Source organism: Colobus angolensis, unplaced genomic scaffold, assembly GCF_000951035.1.
Source record: "Colobus angolensis palliatus isolate OR3802 unplaced genomic scaffold, Cang.pa_1.0 Scaffold15, whole genome shotgun sequence".
NCBI classification, from domain to species: domain Eukaryota; kingdom Metazoa; phylum Chordata; class Mammalia; order Primates; family Cercopithecidae; genus Colobus; species Colobus angolensis.
In genome coordinates this window covers 2,126,272-2,146,488 of record NW_012114599.1, presented here as the reverse complement: position 1 = coordinate 2,146,488, position 20,217 = coordinate 2,126,272, and the positions used below count along the sequence as shown (strand labels likewise).

Here is a 20,217-nt window from a genome sequence, read left to right as displayed (position 1 = left end):
CCGGCTAGTTTTTTGTATTTTTTTAGTAGAGACGGGGTTTCACCGTGTTAGCCAGGATGGTCTCGATCTCCTGACCTTGTGATCCTGCCGCCTCAGCCTCCCAAAGTGCTGGGATTGCAGGCGTGAGCCACCATGCCCAGCCTTGTTGACTGATTGTTAACCTTCATCTCTCCTCTGTAAATGGTAGATGGTTGTTATGCCCATTTTGAGGATGAAGAAGCTGAGGAAGTTCATGCAGCCTGTAAGTAGCATTGGTGGCCAGATGGATGTCTCTAAAACTTGTGTCCCACCTGTAACAGAGGAGCCAGGAGGCAGGAGGTGCTGGGAGGCAGATTACGGTTGCCTCTAAGATGGGTCACACAGATGAGGACTTTCTCCTCTCTGGGCCTCCTTCAGCCCTGGTGAAGCCCTGCAGCCATTTTCTTGGCATTTGCTTTCCCAGGGCCGTTTATGGGTGTTTGTGGATGAGTTGTTCAGAAAATTTGCTTTTTTTTGTTTGTTTGTTTGTTTGTTTTTTTGAGACGGAGTCTCGCTCTGTCGCCCAGACTGGAGTGCAGTGGCCGATCTCAGCTCACTGCAAGCTCCGCCTTCCGGGTTTACGCCATTCTCCTGCCTCAGCCTCCGGAGTAGCTGGGACTACAGGCGCCCGCCACCTCGCCCGGCTAGTTTTTTTTTTTTGTATTTTTTAGTAGAGACGGGCTTTCACCGTGTTAGCTAGGATGGTCTCGATCTCCTGACCTCGTGATTCGCCCGTCTCGGCCTCCCAAAGTGCTGGGATTACAGGCTTGAGCCACCGCGCCCGGCCAGAAAATTTGCTTTTATATTTCAACCTAACATCAGTCATCTTGGTTTAGACTGGAAGCCCACCCCTCTCCTACCCCATTCCCCAGGACCTGCCATGGCCCCCTTGTAACTTCTGCCAGCCCACTGACCCCTGACCAACCATGTCAGATCAGGGGAAGGCCCTGGAAAGGAAATGCTCCCAGCCAACTCCAAGTACAGGTGACAGATATATCTTCAGATGAAACAGCTCCATTACCATCCTTGTTTGGTGAAGAGGGAACATCATCCATTTACTCTGTATTAAAAGTAATCAGGCCAGGTGCGCTGGCTTAAGCCTGTAATCCGAGCACTTGGGGAGGCTGAGGTGGGCAGATCACAAGGTCAGGAGATCAAGACCATCCTGGCTAACACAGGTGAAACCTGGTCTCTACTAAAAATACAAAAAATTAGCCGGGTGTGGTGGTGGGCATCTGTAACCCCAGCTACTTGGGAGGCTGAGGCAGGAGAATGGCGTGAACCTGGGAGACAGAGCTTGCAGTGAGCCGAGGTCATGCCACTGCACTCCAGCCTGGGTGACAGAGTGAGAGTCTGTCTCAAAAAATTAAATTAAATTTAATTTAAATTAATAAAAATAATAAAAAGTAATCTAGGCTGGGTGCGGTGGCTCATGCCTATAATCCTAGCACTTTGGGAAGCCAAGGCGGGCGGATGACTTGAGGTTAGGAGTTTGAGACCAGCCTGGCCAACATGGTGAAACCCTGTCTCTACTTTAAAAAAAAAAAAAAGTACAAAAAATTAGTTGGTCATGGTGGCATGCACCTGTAATCCCAGCTACTTGGGAGGCTGTGACAGGAGAATTGCCTGAACCTGGGAGGAGGAGGTTGCAGTGAGCCGAGATCACACCAAGGCACTCCAGCCTGGGTGGACAAAACGATACTCCGTCTCAAAAAAACAAAAATAATCTAGAAATCTAGAATGCTTTCAAGGCCCTTCTAGGATGGCCTGTCTTCAGTGCTGCCCACTCCCTTGGCAGAACCCTCTGCGTTTGACCCCATGTGCTCATGGCTGTGAGCCCTGTCTTCCACTGAACTCCAAGCCTCTTGAGTACAGGTGTTCATTTCTTTTGTACCCTCAACCAGTCTCCCTCTCTCCTTTCCTGAAGCCCCACCTGTCAGCCTAATGAGGTCTGCTCCTGGTATCCAATATAATCTATGAAGTTCTTCCCTTCACTTCTTCTTGGGACATTGTCCTTGCCTTTTTTCTTCACTCTGCACATAGCTGTGTCCTTACATTCTCCTCTGACACAGTTCAGGTGCGTCCTGTGCCAGAAGCGTCCCTTAGTTCAGCTTGCAGCATCGTCTCCCTCCTCCCAGCTCACTTGGACCTCAGCCCAGTATGCACGTCCATTCTCCCCAGTTAGGGGTCAGTACGTTCCTTCCGCCGAGCGTCTGACCTCTTGCAGTTGTATCCCCCAAGGCTTCTGGCCTACCTCCCACAGGAGGAAGTAAAATTTGTCAGCAGTTGATTCAGCAAACACCTGCTGGGGATGCCAAGTTAGGGTCACTTCCCTTGAGGGAGTGGCAGGCGGGTGAGCAAAGCGTGCTCCTGGAGGGATACAGCTCCAGGAGAAGCAGCTGTTTGGAAGACCCCAGAGTGGCTGGTCTGCTGCTCCTGCCATGGCTCGCTGGGGCAGTATGGCAGATTTCCTGCCTGGCCGTGGTGTCTTGGCCATATGGCTGTCCCTAGTTTTGTCCTATGGGAAGCTCTGCCTTGACTCTTGGCCTTTTGGCCACCAGAAAGGGCCATTTGTGAAGAGTCCCCTCTGTGCTTCTGGGCAGCCCAGCCCCTGATGGGAGTGGAACACTTGAGCCTACCTTATGGGTTGAACAGTGCAAGGACTTGTTTGCCAGGTTTGGGGTCTGTCTGCCTCTACAGCTCCCTAAAACTCTGTAGTAATAAGCCTTTGGGCAATTGGCATTGCATCATCTTCATGGCTGAGAACCTAGAGCCAAAGATTGTGTTGACTCTAAGTCCGTGGATCTAGATCCAGGCCTTGAGGGTCTGTCCCTCAGCAGCAGGCCTCGGGGCTCCTCTCAGGCACCCACCCCTGGCTCTCTAGCAGTGCAGTGAGAGCTGCAGCAGGGGGTCCATGTGAGGTTTGCATAGGGAGGGATTCAGGCCTTTCCAGTCTTGTCTCCTAATAGAGTCTGGTCCCCCTGTCTCCTCTGGCACTGCCTTCAGCAAGGACAGGGAATTTTCAACTCCAGTTATCTGACTTCACACTCAGCTGTCTTGAATTGTTTTATACAGACAAAACTTTCTTATTCAGAGGGGCTGCCAGGAGTGATGCTTGTAAGGCTTATTTTTATAGGGCTTGACATAGGCTCCAAGAAACATCCGGCATAGGCCAGTATCCTGAAGTATTCTACCACATGCCCAGTGTCTCACCCCAAGACAAAATAGGCTGCATTCTAGCCGGTGCTGCTGCTGCTGTGTATCTGGAATTCCAGTTTCTTAGCTGGGAGATGGCAAAGTCCTCTCTGCCCCACCTGACCTCAGCCCAGCCAATTTTATATTTCAGGAATTGTCCCCTCGGGCACCATGCCTCTGGGGATCAGTTTCTACGTAACCAGACTTATGGTTTTAATGACAAACATGCAGCTACAACTAGTTGGAAAGTAGCAACAAAAAGGAGGAGGGACTGGATATTTATGGCCCCTTGTAACTAGAAAGTTGTTGGAGCAGCATGGCATCAGGCATAGCTGAATCTGGGGGCTCAGCGAGGTCTGTTGAGGTCTTCCTTAGCAGCTCCAGGAGTACGTGGTTCTTGCAGCATGGCACCCACTACCTCAGAAGGAGAGAGTGCCTGGGGAAGTTTCTCATGGACCTGGCTTGGTCTCATGCCCACCCTGGAGCCAATCGTGGTGCCCAGCACCTAGGATACTGGGATGGTACCAGGGGTGGGGTTTCCCCCACCTGAATCCTGTGGACTGAGATGCAGGAATGGTTCCTCAAAGGAACACCAGGGTACGGTTACGAAAGTAGGTAAAAGGCATGGAGGCAGAGCACCAGAGAGCAGGCAGAAATGATTCACCTCAGGTTACACCAGTAGTGGAAGGGTCAGGCTGTGGATGTCGCTCTCTCTGACTCCAGCATTTGGGCTTGTTCGATTGAAGCACTCTTGCAGAGGGAGGTGAGATCCAGCTAGTTGTAGGGCCTTCACGGGCGAGCTGGTGGTGAGCCTGAACTTGAGGATGAATCACCGACAGTTGAGTGAAAGAGGTGCCTTCCAGCAAGGGAGGGCCAAAGGGAAGCCCCGGGGGAAACCAGGGGAGGTGGCTTGTTTGGAGGTGCAGTGTAATCATAATTCTTGGAGCCAAGAGGAGGTGTGTGTGGGATGGATTGGGAATGAGCGTGAGGGCCAGGTGGGCTCCACAAGAGGGCCCAGAGCAGAGAGTCCATGGTAAGGCTCAGGGTGTCTCTCTTTACTGGGGTTCTAGAACTTTGGCTGCGGGTCACCACACCATGAGGTGCAGCACAGCCTGTTCTCCCTCCAATCAGGCTCACCTATGGGTCAGCACGCTGTCTGTGGTCAGCACGCTGTCTGGGGCAATCTTCTCTAGGGTCTGGAGCTGAGGGGTCTGGGCCCTAGACTAGAATGAAGCCTTTGTGGATCCAAGGTAACGAATCACCCACTTTTTTGTTGGTCTGAGCTCTGAGGTTATTCACTGGCTTTGATTGGCTTCCAGGATGTTTCGGGGCCCGCTCTTTGGACATCTCCAGCTTTAGCCGGTTCAGCCTCCCCAAGCTCCGGTGGGTCTCTTCCATTTCTCCAGCCCTAGCTCAGTATGCTAATGGCGTGGAGAGTGACTCATATTTCTCCAGCCGTTCATTCTACCTTGAGCCTGGCAGACTTTAGTCATTGGTGCCTAATTTAGGGTTCATTGTGGCTCCACAGATAGAGCGCAGGCCTCTTGAGAACCTGTCCTGCCCCCAGTGTCAGCCTGGCTGGCTTGTGTTCTCCTTTACCTCACACTCAGCACCAGGGAGGTCCTGGTGCCCTGACCCTGGTACACAGGAACTCTGCATTGCAGTGACATGCTAGGTTGTGAAGCTGCTGTGCAAAGTCAAAAAAGGTGAAATGCCCTCAGCAGCTGGAAGGATTATGATCTGCAGATTCTCTTCTCCCAGCCCCTTGAAGGTGGGCTTCTTTTTTGACCCTTCTTTTTTGTCAGTGTAACCCCAAGCTATTCTGCTGTCACCTGGAGTTGTGTCGCTGATTACGACTTTTAAAAAAGAAAGAACACTACGCTGCTTCCAGGACAGGATATGATAGCATATTTGGTTTTTGTGTTTTTAGCCCTGGTATGGCGGGAATTCACTGTTGATTTTGGCTTCCCTCTCCAAGGGGTGTGGGCTGTGTGCCTCACATGGACAGGAGCTCAGTCCTTGTGGCACTGCTGTCCTGGCCCCAGGTGAGAGGCTGGCTTCCAGATGCCGAAGGAGGAGCAAGCTGCTAGGAGATCAGGCCTCATCCAGCCAGAGACCTGGATCTAGTTGACACTGGTGCTTTTAGCTGAGGGGTCTTGGAATTAATCTGTTTTCCCTGGATTCAAATTTTTTTTTTTTTTTTTTTTTTTTAGACAGTCTTGCTCTGTCACCCGGGCTAGAGTGCAATGATATGATTTTGGCTCACTGCAACCTCTGCCTCCTGGCTTCAAACAATTCTCCTGCCTTGGCCTCCAGAATAGCTGGAATTACAGGCGCGTACCACCACGTCCAGCTAATTTTTTGTATTTTTAGTAGAGATGGTGTTTTGCCATGTTAGCCAGGCTGGTCTTGAACTCCTGACCTCAAGTGATCCGCCCACCTCAGCTTCCAAAAGTACTGGGATTACAGGCGTAAACCACCAGATGCCCTGCCTAGATTTTTTTGTTTGTAACTCTGGAGAAGGGTTAAACCCCTACCTAAGAGGTTATTGTGAGCATCACTTGAAAATATTTTCTAAGTGTGTACTTTTTTTGTTTGTTTGTTTTTTGAGGTGGAGTCTCACTGTGTTGCCCAGGCTGGAGTGCAATGGCGCGATCTCGGCTCACCTCAACCTCCACCTCCTGGGTTCAAGCAATTCTGCTGCCTCAACTGGGATTACAGGCATGCGCCACCATGCCTGACTAATTTTGTATTTTTAGTAGAGATGTTGGTCAGGCTGTTCTCAAACTCTCTACCTCAGATAATCCTCCTACCTCAGCCTCCCAAAGTGTTGGGATTACAGGCGTGAGCCACTGCACCCGGCCAGCATACTTTCTATGCTTTATAATATTTCATCTAATTTAATGATCATGGCTACACTACGAGCTAGGCATTATTAGTAACTCCATTTTGTATTTGCGGAAACAGACTTAGCACTCTGAACATTTTGAGGTATATCCTTCCAGTCTTTTTTTCCCTATAGGCTTACATGTGCTTTTAAAATGTAAGTTCATACAGCTATGTTTTATAATCTGCTTTTTAAAAAAGTTAGTATTTCATGAGTCGTTTTTCAATACACCTCTATGTCACTGTAAGTAACCTCATAGCATTTCATTGTAACGTCCTGTCATAATTTTGTGAAGTCCCGTCATTGGACCCGTATGCTAAATCTTTTTTTTTTTTTTTTGCCTTTATAAACAATACTGAAATGGATATCCTTGAAGCTAAATTTTGCATACATCACTTTTTTTTTTTTTTTTTTTTTTTGGTGGAGATGGGGTGTGTGTTGCCAGGGCTGGTCCTGAACTCCTGGGCTCAAGCAATTCTCCCACCTCACCCTCCCAAAGTGCTGGGGTTGCAGGTGTGAGTCACCGCCCCCCGCTTTTTCTTTTTCTTTTTTTTTTTTTTAAGATAAATTCCTAGAAAGCAGAATTACTGAATCATAGAGTATACATTTTTTGGAGACTTTGATACAGAAGCCAAATTGCCTGTTTTTTTGTTTTTTCCATTAAAAAAATGTGTTGGCCGGGCAAGGTGGCTCCCGCCTATAATCCCAGCACTTTGGGAGGCCGAAGTGGGTGGATCACCTGAGGTCAGGAGTTCAAGACCAGCCTGGCCAACATCGTGAAACCCTGTCTCTACTAAAATATAAAAATTAGCGAGGCGTGGTGGTATGTGCCTGTAATTCCAGCTACTCAGGAGGCTGAGACAGGAGAATTGCTTGAACCCAGGAAGTGGAGGTTGCAGTGAGCTGAGATTGAGCCACTGCACTCCAGCCTGGGTAGACAGAGCAAGATTCTGTCCCAAAAAAAGACAAAAACAAAAAACAGTGTTAAATATACATACCATAGAATTGACCATCTTAACCACTTTTAAGTGTTCAGTTCGGTACTGAGACATTGTTGTGCAACCAATCTCCTGAACTCTAACATTTGCATTATTGTGCAACCAATCTCCAGAATTCTTTTACCTTGTGAAACCGAAATTCTATGCCCATGAAACAGCAACGCCCCGTTCCCTCCTCCCCTAACCCCTGGCAACCACTCTTCTATTTTCTGTTTTTATGAATTTGATTATGCAAGTACCTCATGTAAGAGGACTCATACAGTATTTGCCTTTTTGTGTCTGGCTTATTTCACTTAGTAAAATGTCCTCAAGGCTTATCCATATTGTAGCATGTGTCAGAATTTCCTTCCTTCTGAAGGCTGAATAATATTGTATTGTACGTATGTATATATGACATTTTGTTTATCCGTTCATCTGTCAATGGACACTTGGGTTGCTTCTACATTTTAACCATTGTGAATAATGCTGCTATGAATGCTAGTGGACTGATATCTCTTTGAGACCCTGCTTTCTATTCTTTTGGGTGTACACCTGGAAGTGGAATTGCTGGATCATATGGTAATCCTATTTTTAAATGTTCTAATTTTAAGAGTGATCTGTGAGGGTTCTTTCCTACCTGGCCTTCCAGTTTCCCCCTGAGAACTGAATGAATTGCCTTTTTTCCCTTCTTCCCCTGGCTGCAGGGTACCCAAGTCTGGGATTCATCGTCCGTGGATGCTGCAGCTGTACCTGTGCCCTTTTGACAGGCTGGGTAGGTGGGAGGGAAGGGGTTCTGTTGCTGAGGAAGTTTTCTGTTTTCTACCTCTACATCCAGGGCCCAAAGCTCCAGGGCTCCAAGGGTGGGGCTTCTTGGAAGGGTGGCTGCCTGGGATGTGATGAGTCATTCAGACTGAAGGAGCTGGGACCAGCCTGGTGTTGGGTCTGAGGCTGTGCCAGGATCAGCTTGGCTCCAAATCGAAAGTTCTGAGTTAATGAAAAAGCAAGTCCTCCTCTTGCAAGGGGCCTCTCTTAGAGCTGGGTATTGGCACAGAAAGGCCCTTGCTGGTGGGAATCACACGGCAGTGCCTGCCCCGCAGGGCTGCGTTACAACCCTCCGATGCCTCAAGGACTAGGCGCAGGGCAGCCCACCTTCATCCTGGATTGAGTGCCGCGGTCTGGCCACTTGTGCAGAAGCGCTCAAGGGGCAGAGGGTAAAGAAACCCAAGCCTGGAGTGCCTGGGTGGTCTTCCAATCAGATGTTTGTGGGCAGGAAAATAGACATTATCAACCAGGGGACAAATACAAGGTTGCCTGCCCCTTTTTATGGGCAGAACTGGGTGACTGGACTGTGACCTTGCTTAGGAAAAGCCACTGCCAGCTCCAGAAACTTTTTGGCCCTGTGTATGTTGGAAATTGCTTTACAGAGGACCACCTCAGTGAATGTACCCCTGTACTTTGAACTTTTATTTCTCTGAGTCATGACAGCTCCCTTCAAAAAGGCATTATCTCCATTATTTTTAGATAAATTTTCATGTAGTGAGATGTACAAATCTTAACTATGTAATTTCATGAATTGGACCAGTATAAATATCCATGTGACCAGTACCGTAACAAAGATACGGAACATTTCTATCACCACAGAAAGTCCCCTTGGGCTCTTTTCTAATTGGTCTCCACCCCAGGCAACCACTGTTTTGTTTTTGCTTATTTTTTGAAGAGATAAAGTCTTGCTATGTTGCCCAGGCTGGTCTCAAACTTCTGGGCTCAATTGATCCCCTGCCTTAGCTCCCACAGTGATGGGATTACAGATGTGGGCCACCACTCCTGGCCTTATTTTCTACTGATATAGATTAATTTGCTCTTTTGAATAAATGAAATCATACAGCATGTATTTTTTAAATGTCTGGTTTCTTTTGCACAATGTAATTTTTAAGTAATTCATTTGTGTTATGTGTATATGAGTTTAAAAAGAAAATCTGAGTAGTATTCCATTATATAACTATACCACAATTTGTTTATGAATTCTCCAAGAATTTTTTTTTTTTTTTTTTGAGACGGAGTCTCGCTCTGTCACCCACACTGGAGTGCTGTGGAGCAATCTCGGCTCACTGCAACCTCTGACTCCCTAGTTCAAGCAATTCTCCTGCCTCAGCCTCCCAAGTAACTGGGATTTACAGGCATGTGCCACCATGCCCAGCTAATTTTTGTATTTTTAGTAGAGACGGGGTTTCATTATGCTGGCCAGGATGGTCTCAATCTCCTGACCTCGTGATCCATCTGCCTCGGCTTCCCAAAGTGCTGAGATTACAGGCATGAGCCACCACACCTAGCCCAGGAAATATTTTTTAAGTGGAGAGGGAGGAACTCCTTTGGGCCGTACACTTGGCTATGTGAATACGCTCATTCATCTACGCATCCATCTGCATGCTTCCTAAACACTAGGCCCTGGCCACCACTGGGGTGCAAAGATAATCGGAAATGGGTAGAGAGGATGAGGACAATGCAGGAAAAAGGCACATACATAGGAGATGCAGTCAAACTGTTCAAGTGGTTTAGACACAGGGAGGCTTAACTCTACCTGCAGAGTTTCAGAGAAGAGGTGGCTTTGCTTTGAGCTTTTTTTTTAATTGAGAAGGGGTCTTGTTCTGTCACCCAGCTGGAGTGCAGTGGCGTAATCTTGGCTCACTGCAGCCTCTGCCTCCCGGGCTTAAGCGATTCTCCCACCTCTGTCTTCTGAGTAGCTAGAGTCACAAGTGTGCACCACCAAGCCCAGCTAATTTTTTCTATTTTGGGGGAGACAGGGTTTCACCACATTCCTAGGCTGGTCTCAAACTCCTAAGCTCAAGCAGTCGCCTGCCTGGGCTTCCCAGTGTGCTGGGATTACAGATGTGGGCCACTTTGCCTGGCCTACTTTGAGCTTTCAAGGAGGATGAGATTTGAGGTTCTTGGAGAAGCTGGTGGGGAGGTCTCTGCTGAGAGTGGAAGGAGCAAATGCCACACGGGGAAGGTGGAAGCCCCACAGACCATTTTTCCTGAATTCACAGCTTTGCAGTGGCCAGCCCTCCGGAGGCTTGGAACTGGCAGCTTGAACTTGACAGCAGCTGGCATCACCCATTCCAGTGCTGGACCCAGAGGTGTGGCAGGAGGGAGCCCAGTCTCAGCACATCTCTCTGGGGACCACAGGGCAGCTGTGTTGAAACAGATCCACTCTATGTCCCCTGGAATTGACTGTGCCCTGCCACGTGCAGTTGGTCTCCTGGGCCAGGCCTCTCAACAGTTCATAGGTTCGCCCCACCTTCCTGCAGGGTGGATAGGCTGCATGTCTAGGGAGCAGGGGCTGGCCCAGCTCTGGCAGCGAGCAACGAGGGCTGCCTCCTTGATTCTTTCTTGGTTCCTCTTCCCCCTTTAGTCCTCTGGAATGAGGATCCTCCCCCTCCTGGTTGTGAGTCATTTGGCAGGAGGCACGTTGACACGCGGTGACCCAGGCACCTGAGTCTTTGTGTTGAGCAAGGACCTTCACGTTCTGTGCCCGCCTTCCTCCAGGCCAAGGCACCCGAACTTTGGATCTGGTCACACCCCAGCCTGGCAAAGGACAAGGTCACTGAATCTGTGTGCATGGGAATGTGGCTAAGGAAAACAATAATTCCTTACCTTATATTTGCAGAGCACTTAGTTCTTTGTCAGACATGACCAGGCTTGTGTTTTTTCATCCAGCCAGCAAATGCTTGTCCAGTACCTACTGTGTGCCAGGTGGTAGAAAAGTAAGCACAATTAGGTTGATGTCTTGAAGGAGTCTACAGTCTGGGGAAACATATGAACAAATAAACATAAGAAATGGTGAGTTAGGAATATGTATAGACTGGGGCTTAAAGGAGGAATGTTTGGTTACACCAGGGACTATCAGGAAGGGCTTTGTAAAGGAAGTAGCATTTACTAGGTCAGAATGTGAACAGTAATTTTGGGTAGACTTGGTGGGGTGGATACATTCCAGGCAGGAGGAACAACTTGAGCGAGTCAAGAAGGCATCCTACAACCAAGCCGTTGGGAGCAGGAAGTTGGGTGTGGATGTGGCAGGTAAGGCGAGAGATGAGGCTGGAGAACTGATACCAGGAGGGCCTGGTATGGAGCCTCCAGAAGTTGGACCTTACCCTTTAGCAGTATGGACCCCTGGAGAGTTTTAGAAGCATCCCCCTGGGGATTAAAGTGAGACTGGAGGCAGGGAGGCCAGTTAGGAGGCCAATATAGTCATCCGCTCAAGACATAAAAGCTGATATAAGGTAGTAGGAAGAGAGGAAGGGAAGGTTTGAAGTGTTGAGGACTTGGTCATTACGTGGATGTTGGGGCTTATAGGGCAGGAAACAGTTGAGGATTCTTCTATTATACATCCCTTCAGTAAGTTCGTCTTCACATGTAAAGTACCTAAAGTACCGTGTGGGCACAAAGACGAGACAGACATTGATTCTCCCCATTGAGAAACAATAGTTCAGAAGGACAGCACTCTCTAGTCGGGTCTATATTAGCTGCAAGTGACAAAAAAAGGGAGAGCGGGAGGGAGGAAGGGAGAGAGGGAGGGAGGAAGGGAGAAGACATGGGAGGTATTTAGTGGCGCTCATACACTGGAAAGTTCCAGCAGGTAGAGCTTCAGGCAAAGCTGGATCTAGGTACTCAGTCTCTTTAGGAATCCACCCTTCTCCGTGCTGTCTTACCTTTTCTTTGCATGGATTTCATTTTTTTCGTGACTAAGAGTTTATTCAGTATTTTTCCTGTCTTAAAAAAAAGTAACCTGATGCAAATAGAGTTGTTTTTCTGTACAGCATTAGTTTCTAGTAAGGCTAACAATGCTATATCCCTTCTTTGTTTCTTACAGATTGTTTTTATTTTTTGAGCTTTTTGGTTTTGGCTTTGAAGCTTTTATTTAAAAATGTTTTAAGTTGCATCAAAAAAGCCCCATACAACATAAAATTTACCATCTAAACCATTTTTAAATGCACACTTCAGTAGTGTTATTTATATTCATATTGTGTAGACTTCATTTTAAGGTAGGTTTTCTCTAACATTTCTAAACTGATGTCTGATACCAGCCTAACAACCCCAGTGGAAAGAGTGACAATTCTGAGACTGTTTTTTATTGGCCCAAACTGGGTCGTGTGCCCACACTTAGCTGTTTGCTGTGGCAGTCATGATCATCTGAGATTGCAAGAGAGGTGGTCAAAAGGAGAGGAAGGTGCTATTACTGGTAAGTGGGAAAGTGGTTGTCCCCTGCAGGCAGAGACCTGAGCATGGGTAACTTCTGCAGGGAGGAACTGTTGGGTTCCATGGGAAGCATGCATGTAAAATGCTGCATAATTTGAGCACCTACTGTGTGAGGTGCTGTGCAAGGGTTGTGGTTGTCCAAAAAGATTCACATTTGCCCCCATGGAGCTTTCAGCTAGTTGGGGAGAGAAGAGCTGGCCAGAGATTACCAAAATACAGTGTAGAAAATGGTGAGCACCAGGAGAGTGGATGTTTTTCTTCTAACAACTGCAAGTGTAACCAAGTAACCCCATCTTCAGGCCAGAATTCATTGTGGCCCAGGTGGTATTGGGTCCAGATAGTATTATGGTAAAAGATCCTCTTTTTCCTAGTCATGGGCTCACAACTGTATGCTTTTCAATTAACCAAAATGCACCCCAAGGGGCTCTTTGAGGGGACAGAGACCTTGTTGCCAGTGTCCAATCCTATTCCCTCTTTAAATCCAAGGCCCAGGAGCAGAATGGAGCCCCTGAAAATGAGGCTTGTGGAACAGCAAAGTGAAGGGAAGGGGAGAAACTTGTCCTTGCATTTTATGGAGGAGATAAGAGTATGAAATTTCTGGCTGGCTTTTGCAGCACAGCCAGGTTCTCTAAGAGTGGCATGACAGAGAGAATGGAAAGAGAGAGGAAAAAGTAGAGTGACGGAAGAGGAGCTTGAGAGCCTTCCAGCCACCACATGGTGCAGGGATACCCTTGCTACCTTCATTTATCCCCGGTCAGGGAGGGCCTCAGTGCCCGGTGCGGCGGAGGACCGATCCCTCCCACTGCCGCAAGTCACCCGGAGGAAGCTCAGGAAAGAAAGAAATCAGCCTGTACACAAAGTCATTACATTCACACAAACAGATGGCGTGCTTCCAAACAAAATCCCCAGTCTGAGTGGAGGGACTCCAGGGACTGAGTGGAGTTCTGAACCCCCTGCCTCAGCTGGAGATACCTTGACAGGCAGCTGAGTCCCTATAGTACCACACATGCAAATGCTCAAAATGCCCAGAAGATGCCAGTAGCGGCCAAGTCTTCACAGAGTGAAGTCCCAGGGACACCCAGAAGAGACAGAAAAACGTCGGGTATGGTCCAACTTGCTCACCCAGTTTCAAGGTCGCTGGCTTCTTCAGAGGTCACTTTCTTTGTACCAGTGAAACATTGGAGGCAGCAGATGTCATGCCAGGGGGTGAAAGGGAGGTTCCCCAAAACAAGAACATTTTGGCAGCTGCTGAGAAATCCCCTTAACATTCCTATTCTAGAGTCCAGTAGCCAGGAGCAGCTGGCACTCCCAGGCAGCCCCCGCTTTGCCTGGTAGTGAAACCAGGCTGATAGGCTCAGTTGTCTGAAGCGTGCTGCAGTCCTCATAGGGGCCACCAAAATTGTAACTGAAGCGCAGTTCAGTCACTCGCCACTTGCAGAGTCCAATTAACAAGAGTGAGGTCTGGAATAAAGAAAGTCACTTTATTCCAAAGCTTAGCTTAGGGGAAGAGGTACAGGCTCGTGCCTTAAAAGATAACCACTTCACTTCCTGGGCAAAAAGCCAGGACTTTTAAAGGGGGACTTGGCATGAACGCCATGCAGAGGAGGGAGCAAGCAAGTGCAGGGTCTGCATGACTTGCCTTGGTGCCTTACCTAGCAGGTAGTCGAGCTGGCACCATCGTGGCCAGAGCCAGGTTGTAAAGTGAGCATTGCTTCAAGATACTCTCCGGTTGGGAGAGAGTTCCTTCTCAGTCACACTTTCGGATGTAAATTGATTGTTATCTCTAGAGGCAGTCTCCTGGTGGGAAAGTTCTGGCTCAGGAGCTTCTAAGTCAGCACATGGATAAGCTTGCTGTGTAGGGAGTGTCTGGTGAAGGAACAGTAGAGGTTGGTTTTGCATTTCTAAAGAGCTAAGTAGGAAGTGGGGAACAGGAAAAGAAGGAAAGAGGAAAGAAAAAAATACATTTTTTTTTTTTTTTTTTTGAGACGGAGTCTCGCTCTGCCGCCCAGGCTGGAACGTAGTGGCCGGATCTCAGCTCACTGCAAGCTCCGCCTCCCGGGTTCACGCCATTCTCCTGCCTCAGCCTCCCGAGTAGCTGGGACTACAGGCGCCCGCCACGTCACCCGGGTAGTTTTTTGTATTTTTAGTAGAGACGGGGTTTCACCGTGTTAGCCAGGATGGTCTCGATCTCCTGACCTCGTGATCCGCCCGTCTCGGCCTCCCAAAGTGCTGGGATTACAGGCTTGAGCCACCGCGCCCAGCCCGAAAAAAATACATTTTTTAAAAAAACTTCATTCTCTTTTGCTTAGAAAAATGGGGATACTCCGTTACAGAGGAGGGGTCAGGAGTAGCTTCCCGGGCAGTGTGATTCCCCACGTGCTGTCCCATCGCTTACTCCCAGCCACTGCTAACACCACTGTCGCTTCAGCTTCCTCCTCCCCTCCGCAGACCTCCGCCTCCTCCTGGCTGCACCAGAGTGTGTGCCCCCTCAGATGAGCCCACCCTGGGCCCATGGGGAGGGCCTGGAGTCAGGGGGCCCGAGCAGGGCAGGTCTGAGGCTCCCTCTTCCTCCTGCAGGCCTCTCTCTGGAACGTCTACCCAACTCCATCGCTTCCCGCTTCCGCCTGACGGAGAGGGAGGAGGAAGTGATCACCTGTTTTGAGAGGGCCTCCTGGATCGCTCAGGTGTTCCTGCAGGAATTGGAGAAGGTGAGCTGGAGATAACACCGTGGTAGGAGCTGCTGTCTATTGAGCACCTATATCTACAGATCCCACTAAACCCATAGGTCACCTGTGTGCTAATTAGAAGAAGGCACCTTCTCTGTCCCCCAAAGACACTCTACTTCATAGGTTGGAAAACTCATTATGGTGTACGGATTCCACTAGAATGAGACTCTTTACTGGAAAATAGTTTAATAGATAAATGAGTCCATGCCATCTGCTAGGCACCAGGAACTCCTTGGTGAACTCATCTTGCAGCACCAAAAGTGACAGCCCTGTTTATATCCATTAACTTGTTGACTCCTCACAGCCACCTCTGAGATGGGTATTGTACTTATCCCTGTTTAATAGATGAGGTTTAGGAGATTGAATCATTTGCTCACCATTCTTTCCCTGGCAGGAGTGGAGTCCGCCTGGGTCTTACAGCTGGACATCCTTCCCTGCTCTCGGTGTCCCAGAAGCTCCTCCCTGGATCCTGTGGGGAAGCAGGATCTTGGGATTCCTTCTCTGAGCCTTTCAGAGGCTGGTGAAAGAGCTGGTTACCAGGGCCCTGGCAGTTTTCAGATCTCCCTCCCTCTCCATTCCCTGTGGTGGGTCTGGGTTAACTGTCTGCAGGGTATCAAGTACAGGTGGTAGCAGCGTTTGTGGTAAGTATCCCAGCCCTTCCCCTTCTGGGAGGCTCTGGTTTATTTTTATGTATTTTTTTTTTGCTTTTAATTTTTATGCATTTTATTAATTATTATTTTTTAGATGGATTCTTGCTCTGTCACCCAGGCTCGAGTTCACTGGCACGATCTCAGCTCACTGCAATCTCCGCCTCCTGGGTTCAAGCGTTTCTTCTGCCTCAGCCTCTTGAGTAGCTGGAACTATAGGCATCTGCCACCATGCCCTTCTAATTTTTGTATTTTTAGTAGAGACAGGGTTTCACCATGTTGGCCAGGCTAGTTTTGAACTCCTGACCTCAGGTGATCTGCCTGCCTCAGCCTCCCAAAATTCTGGGATTACTGGCCTGTACCCAGCCTCCATTTTATTCTTTTTCCCTCCACATCTTAATACTATGCCATGAGGGGTCCTTGGTTCAATGCTAAGGGGACAGGAAACTGTATTCAACAAAGATCCTGCTAGCCCTTCTTGAGTGCCTGCTTTTGTGTCAGACACAACTCCAAGCACTTTACATTCATTCTGTGATTTAACCCTCACACTGACTGGATGAAATAGGCCCTGCTGTCGTTCCCATTTTACAAATAAGAAAACAAATTGGAAGAGGAGTTAGCCTGCCAGAGTTTACCTCGTTAATAAGTGGTGTCGGCAGGATTTGAACCCAGGGAGTGTGGCTCTGAATGCTCGCACAGAAGATATTGGGGGTGATGCTTAGGTATTCTGTGGAATAGATATTTAACATGTTAGATGGAAGGTTCTAGAGCAGAGTAGATTAGGATTGGTGCCCTGAAGGAGGAGGTGGTCATGTACTGAGAGACTTAGAGCCCAGGAGACACTTGCATCTCACCTGCCTCGGCAGATGCCAAAATGTCAGTCCGGTACCATTTTGGAAGAGTCTACCCCAGGCCAGGTCATTTCCCCTAGAGCAGGATTCTCAACCTCAGTGCTGCTGATATTTGGGGCTGGAGAATTCTTTGTTGTCGGTGGGGGCGAGGGGGATGCTGCGTGTATTATAGGATGTTTAGCAGCATGCATGGCCTCTCCCCACTATGCCAGTAGCACTATCCCCCTTGTGACAACCAAAAATGTGTTCAGTTACTGACAACTGTCCTCTGAGGGCAAAGTCACCCCCTGCTGACAGCCACTGCTCTAGAAGATGTCTCCTTGATTGGACTTCAGGAGGAAAGGGGAAGTGACTGATGGGCTCAGCAAATCTAGGACTTGAGTGCCTGTTCTCTGGCAGAGGCCACTTAGAGAGTCAGCATGGTTGAGCCGACCTCCACCAAAGGGGAATGGGTCACTGCTAGACAGTAGTCGTGTTTGAGGAGCTTTTCATGTTTGCATTGCATGTGGTTGGGAGGAAACTTTCATGGAAAAGGTAAAGTCTGCTGCTCATCTGGAAGCCTAGGCTTTGGACTTTCAAAAGGGGATTAAGGTGATGAACTATAGTGCCAGGCACTGTACTGTCCCTGTCAAATGTCTGATGATGATGTCCAGGGCTGGAATCAGTGCCTGGTAGCAGTGGGCAGACAAACGGGACCCTACAGTTGTTATCTTAAGTTGAGGGAGGGCAGGCCACAGAACCTTGTGCACCCTCAGAAATGCTGTGTGTCCCTCCTGAGACCCAGTCCTGACCTCTAAGGAACTAAGACCCTCTCTTAAATCTACTCTGAATTCTGAAAGAGGAGGCGGATGCCTCAGATTTTTTTCCCCTCAGATTAGACAAAGGAAATGGTATACAGAAGGCAGGTCAGTCTCGTTGGGCTGGAGGACCCTGTTAGGGCTGAGGCTTTTAAGTGACAGCTCAGTTAATGATGTAATTGTTCCTCAGCTTTTCCTGGGACCGGGTGGGGGGGGGGGGTCTCAGTTCTCTGGATGTTCTGATGTTCCATGCTTGTTTGACAGGGACAGTACAGTGCCTGGCAGGCACTCAGATGTTTGTGGAATGAATTAACTGATACATAGTGGAAATAGCCTGGAATCTGTTCCTGGCTAGGCTTGAGTTTGAGGTCCAGACTGACACCAGCTTTGTGACCTTATGCATTAAATTATTATTGATGGATTGATTGGGACAGTCTCACTCTTTTGCCCAGGATGGTCTGGAACTCCTGGCCTCAAGTGATTCTCTTGCCTCAGCCTCCCAAAGTGCTGGGATTACAAATGTGAGCCACCACGTCTAATTTACGCTTTTGACCTTAGACGTTTTCTGAGCCTCAGTTTCCTCGTCGATGAAATGCAAATAAAACCAGCCCTGTAGGACAGTTGTGAGACATAAATAAGATTTGGGCTTGGGTGGCAATTTTGTAAGAGTTTCATTTCCCCTTCTCTTTCCTTAACTGGAGGTGAGGTGTGGACAGCAGTGAGACTAAGGAGACACAGCTCCTGTCCTGTGGGAGTGAAGTCTGGTGGGAGCTGAGGTTTGCATATGCAGAACAGGGAAGCAATGCTGCGTGAAGTGGTCTCTCTACCACGTGCTCAGACAATGAGTGCTGTCTGGTTGAAGAGCAAGTGCTCAGCATGGCTCTGTGTAGACAGGGAAGTCATCCTGCAGTAGGGGGTAAGAGTGGAGAGGGGAGCCTGACTGCACTGGCTCTGCCACCACCCCTCAACCTGAGTGGCCTTGGGGCAGGAAGAGACCCTCTCTGTTCTCACCTGTGAAATGGAAATGATGACTGTTCCTACCTAGTAGAGCTGCTCTAAGGACTAAGTGAGTTAATAAATTTAAAGCTCTGTGATTGTTGATTGAGTATTAGGGGCTTAGTGTGGTGGCTCATGCCTGTAATCTCATCACTTTAGGAGGCCGAGGTAGGAGGATTGCTTAAGCCCAGGAGTTCGAGATCAGCCTGGGCAATATAGTAAGACCCTGTTTCTTTAAAAAAAAAAAAAAAAAAAAAAGACACAGGGCTTGTGGGCATCTAACAGTTGGATGGGGAGAGAATGCTTTAGACATATTTTGAGTTAAAGCGAGTTAGATTGAGCCTGGTCTGAGAATTGCAGCAATGTGCCCCTGAACAGCAGGGACTGGAATGGTGATGAGGCCACCTCCTCTTGCTGAGTGACCCCCTGCTTCAGAACTTTGAGACAATGGCTCTCTCTCTGTTCCCCTTCCCAGACCGCAAATAACAGCACGTCGAGGCATCTGAAAGGCTGTCATCCAGTTGACTATGAGCTCACCTACTTCCTGGAAGCCGCCCTCCAGAGCGCCTATGTGAAAAACCTGAAGAAGGGGTAGGTCACTGGTAGTTCAGTGAGTGTGGGAACAATTCCCCTGGGCTGAGACTTTTGACGTGGCCTTAAGGCTGCTCTCCCTCTTCTGTGGCCTGTGCACACATGCTCTCCCAAGAGGATCGGTGGGGACTGGCTTGTGTCACATCTTGTCAGACAGGAGTGTGCAGAGGCGTTCTCAGTGGGAAGGACCACGCTTTAGGAAGCCACGGAAGCAGTAAAGCCTGTGTGTGCTCAGGGGAGACTGCCAAGAAGAGAAACAGGAATGGGCATGTCAAGAGGGTAGGGCGGAGGGCACTTGGGAGGTGATGTTGAAAAAGCAAAGGACAGTGAGCTGGCCAGTGGGTCTGGTTTTGTCCACTGTCGTCTGCGGTGTGAATGAAGTTATTTGGTTCCTCTGAGCCTCACGCTCCCCAAAAACCCAATGGGAAGGCAGATATCTGTTCATTCCAGCTTTTAAGGAGTGGTGAGGGACGAGGGAAAGTATGGTAGAAGTAAAGTTCTGGCATCACGCCAGGGCTGTGGCTGTCCCTGCTGACGAGGCAGCAGAAATGCTTGTTTTCCTGTGGGTTGTCTTGAGGTCCTTCAGAATACTGGCCTATCTGAGACCTAAGAGCCACAGTGCCTGGAATGCCTTCCGTAGGCTTTTGCTCCTGGGTCTCTGAGTTCCCCTAGTATTTATTGATCATTATCTTTACCATCTTAGAAAAAGGAAAGTGGCAGGATAATAGGATCAATGTAGGGAGGTCAGCAGTAAGACATATGAATAAAGATCTCTGTGACATGAATAAGTTTAAGGAAAAGTGCTGTGCCTTGATGTGCATATGCAAATATCTCCATAAACCTTTTCAGTGCATAAAGAGCAGCATTGCCGCTAGCACTAAGGCTGTTTTCTCCTTTCTCAGTGAACAGAACATACAATCAGGTTTTACACCTCGATGTTCCATTGCCCAGGGACGGGCAGGAGACAGATGCTTTTCTCTATCTCAACTGCCAAGAGGCCTTCTTTCCTCTTATACTAGTCCTCCTCAGCACAGACCCTTCATGGCTGTCAGGCTGGGGGACTGACAGCCAGGGGACGATCAGGTCTTTCCCTTCCCACGAGGCCATATTTTAGACTATCACATGGGGGCAATACCTAGCTTTCCTAGGCAGAGGTCCCTGCGACCTTTGGCAGTGTAGGTGTCCCTGGGTACTTAAGATGAAGAGAATGGTGATGACTTTCCACAAGCATACTGCCTTCAGGCACTTGTTTAACAAAGCACACCCTGCACAGCCCAAA

At 48.7% G+C, this 20,217-nt stretch overlaps 1 protein-coding gene across 4 annotated transcripts in view; it reads left to right on the top strand.

Moving 5' to 3' along the window:
* Nucleotides 1-20,217, top strand: part of TTC7A (tetratricopeptide repeat domain 7A) — a 159,889-nt gene that overhangs the window by 42,324 nt on the left and 97,348 nt on the right. For all 4 annotated transcript variants that reach the window (XM_011935874.1, XM_011935875.1, XM_011935873.1 and 1 more), the window contains 2 exons: nt 14,908-15,038; nt 18,823-18,938. In XM_011935874.1, coding sequence (XP_011791264.1) covers nt 14,908-15,038; nt 18,823-18,938 — 247 coding nt within the window. The remainder of the gene's footprint in view (nt 1-14,907; nt 15,039-18,822; nt 18,939-20,217) is intronic.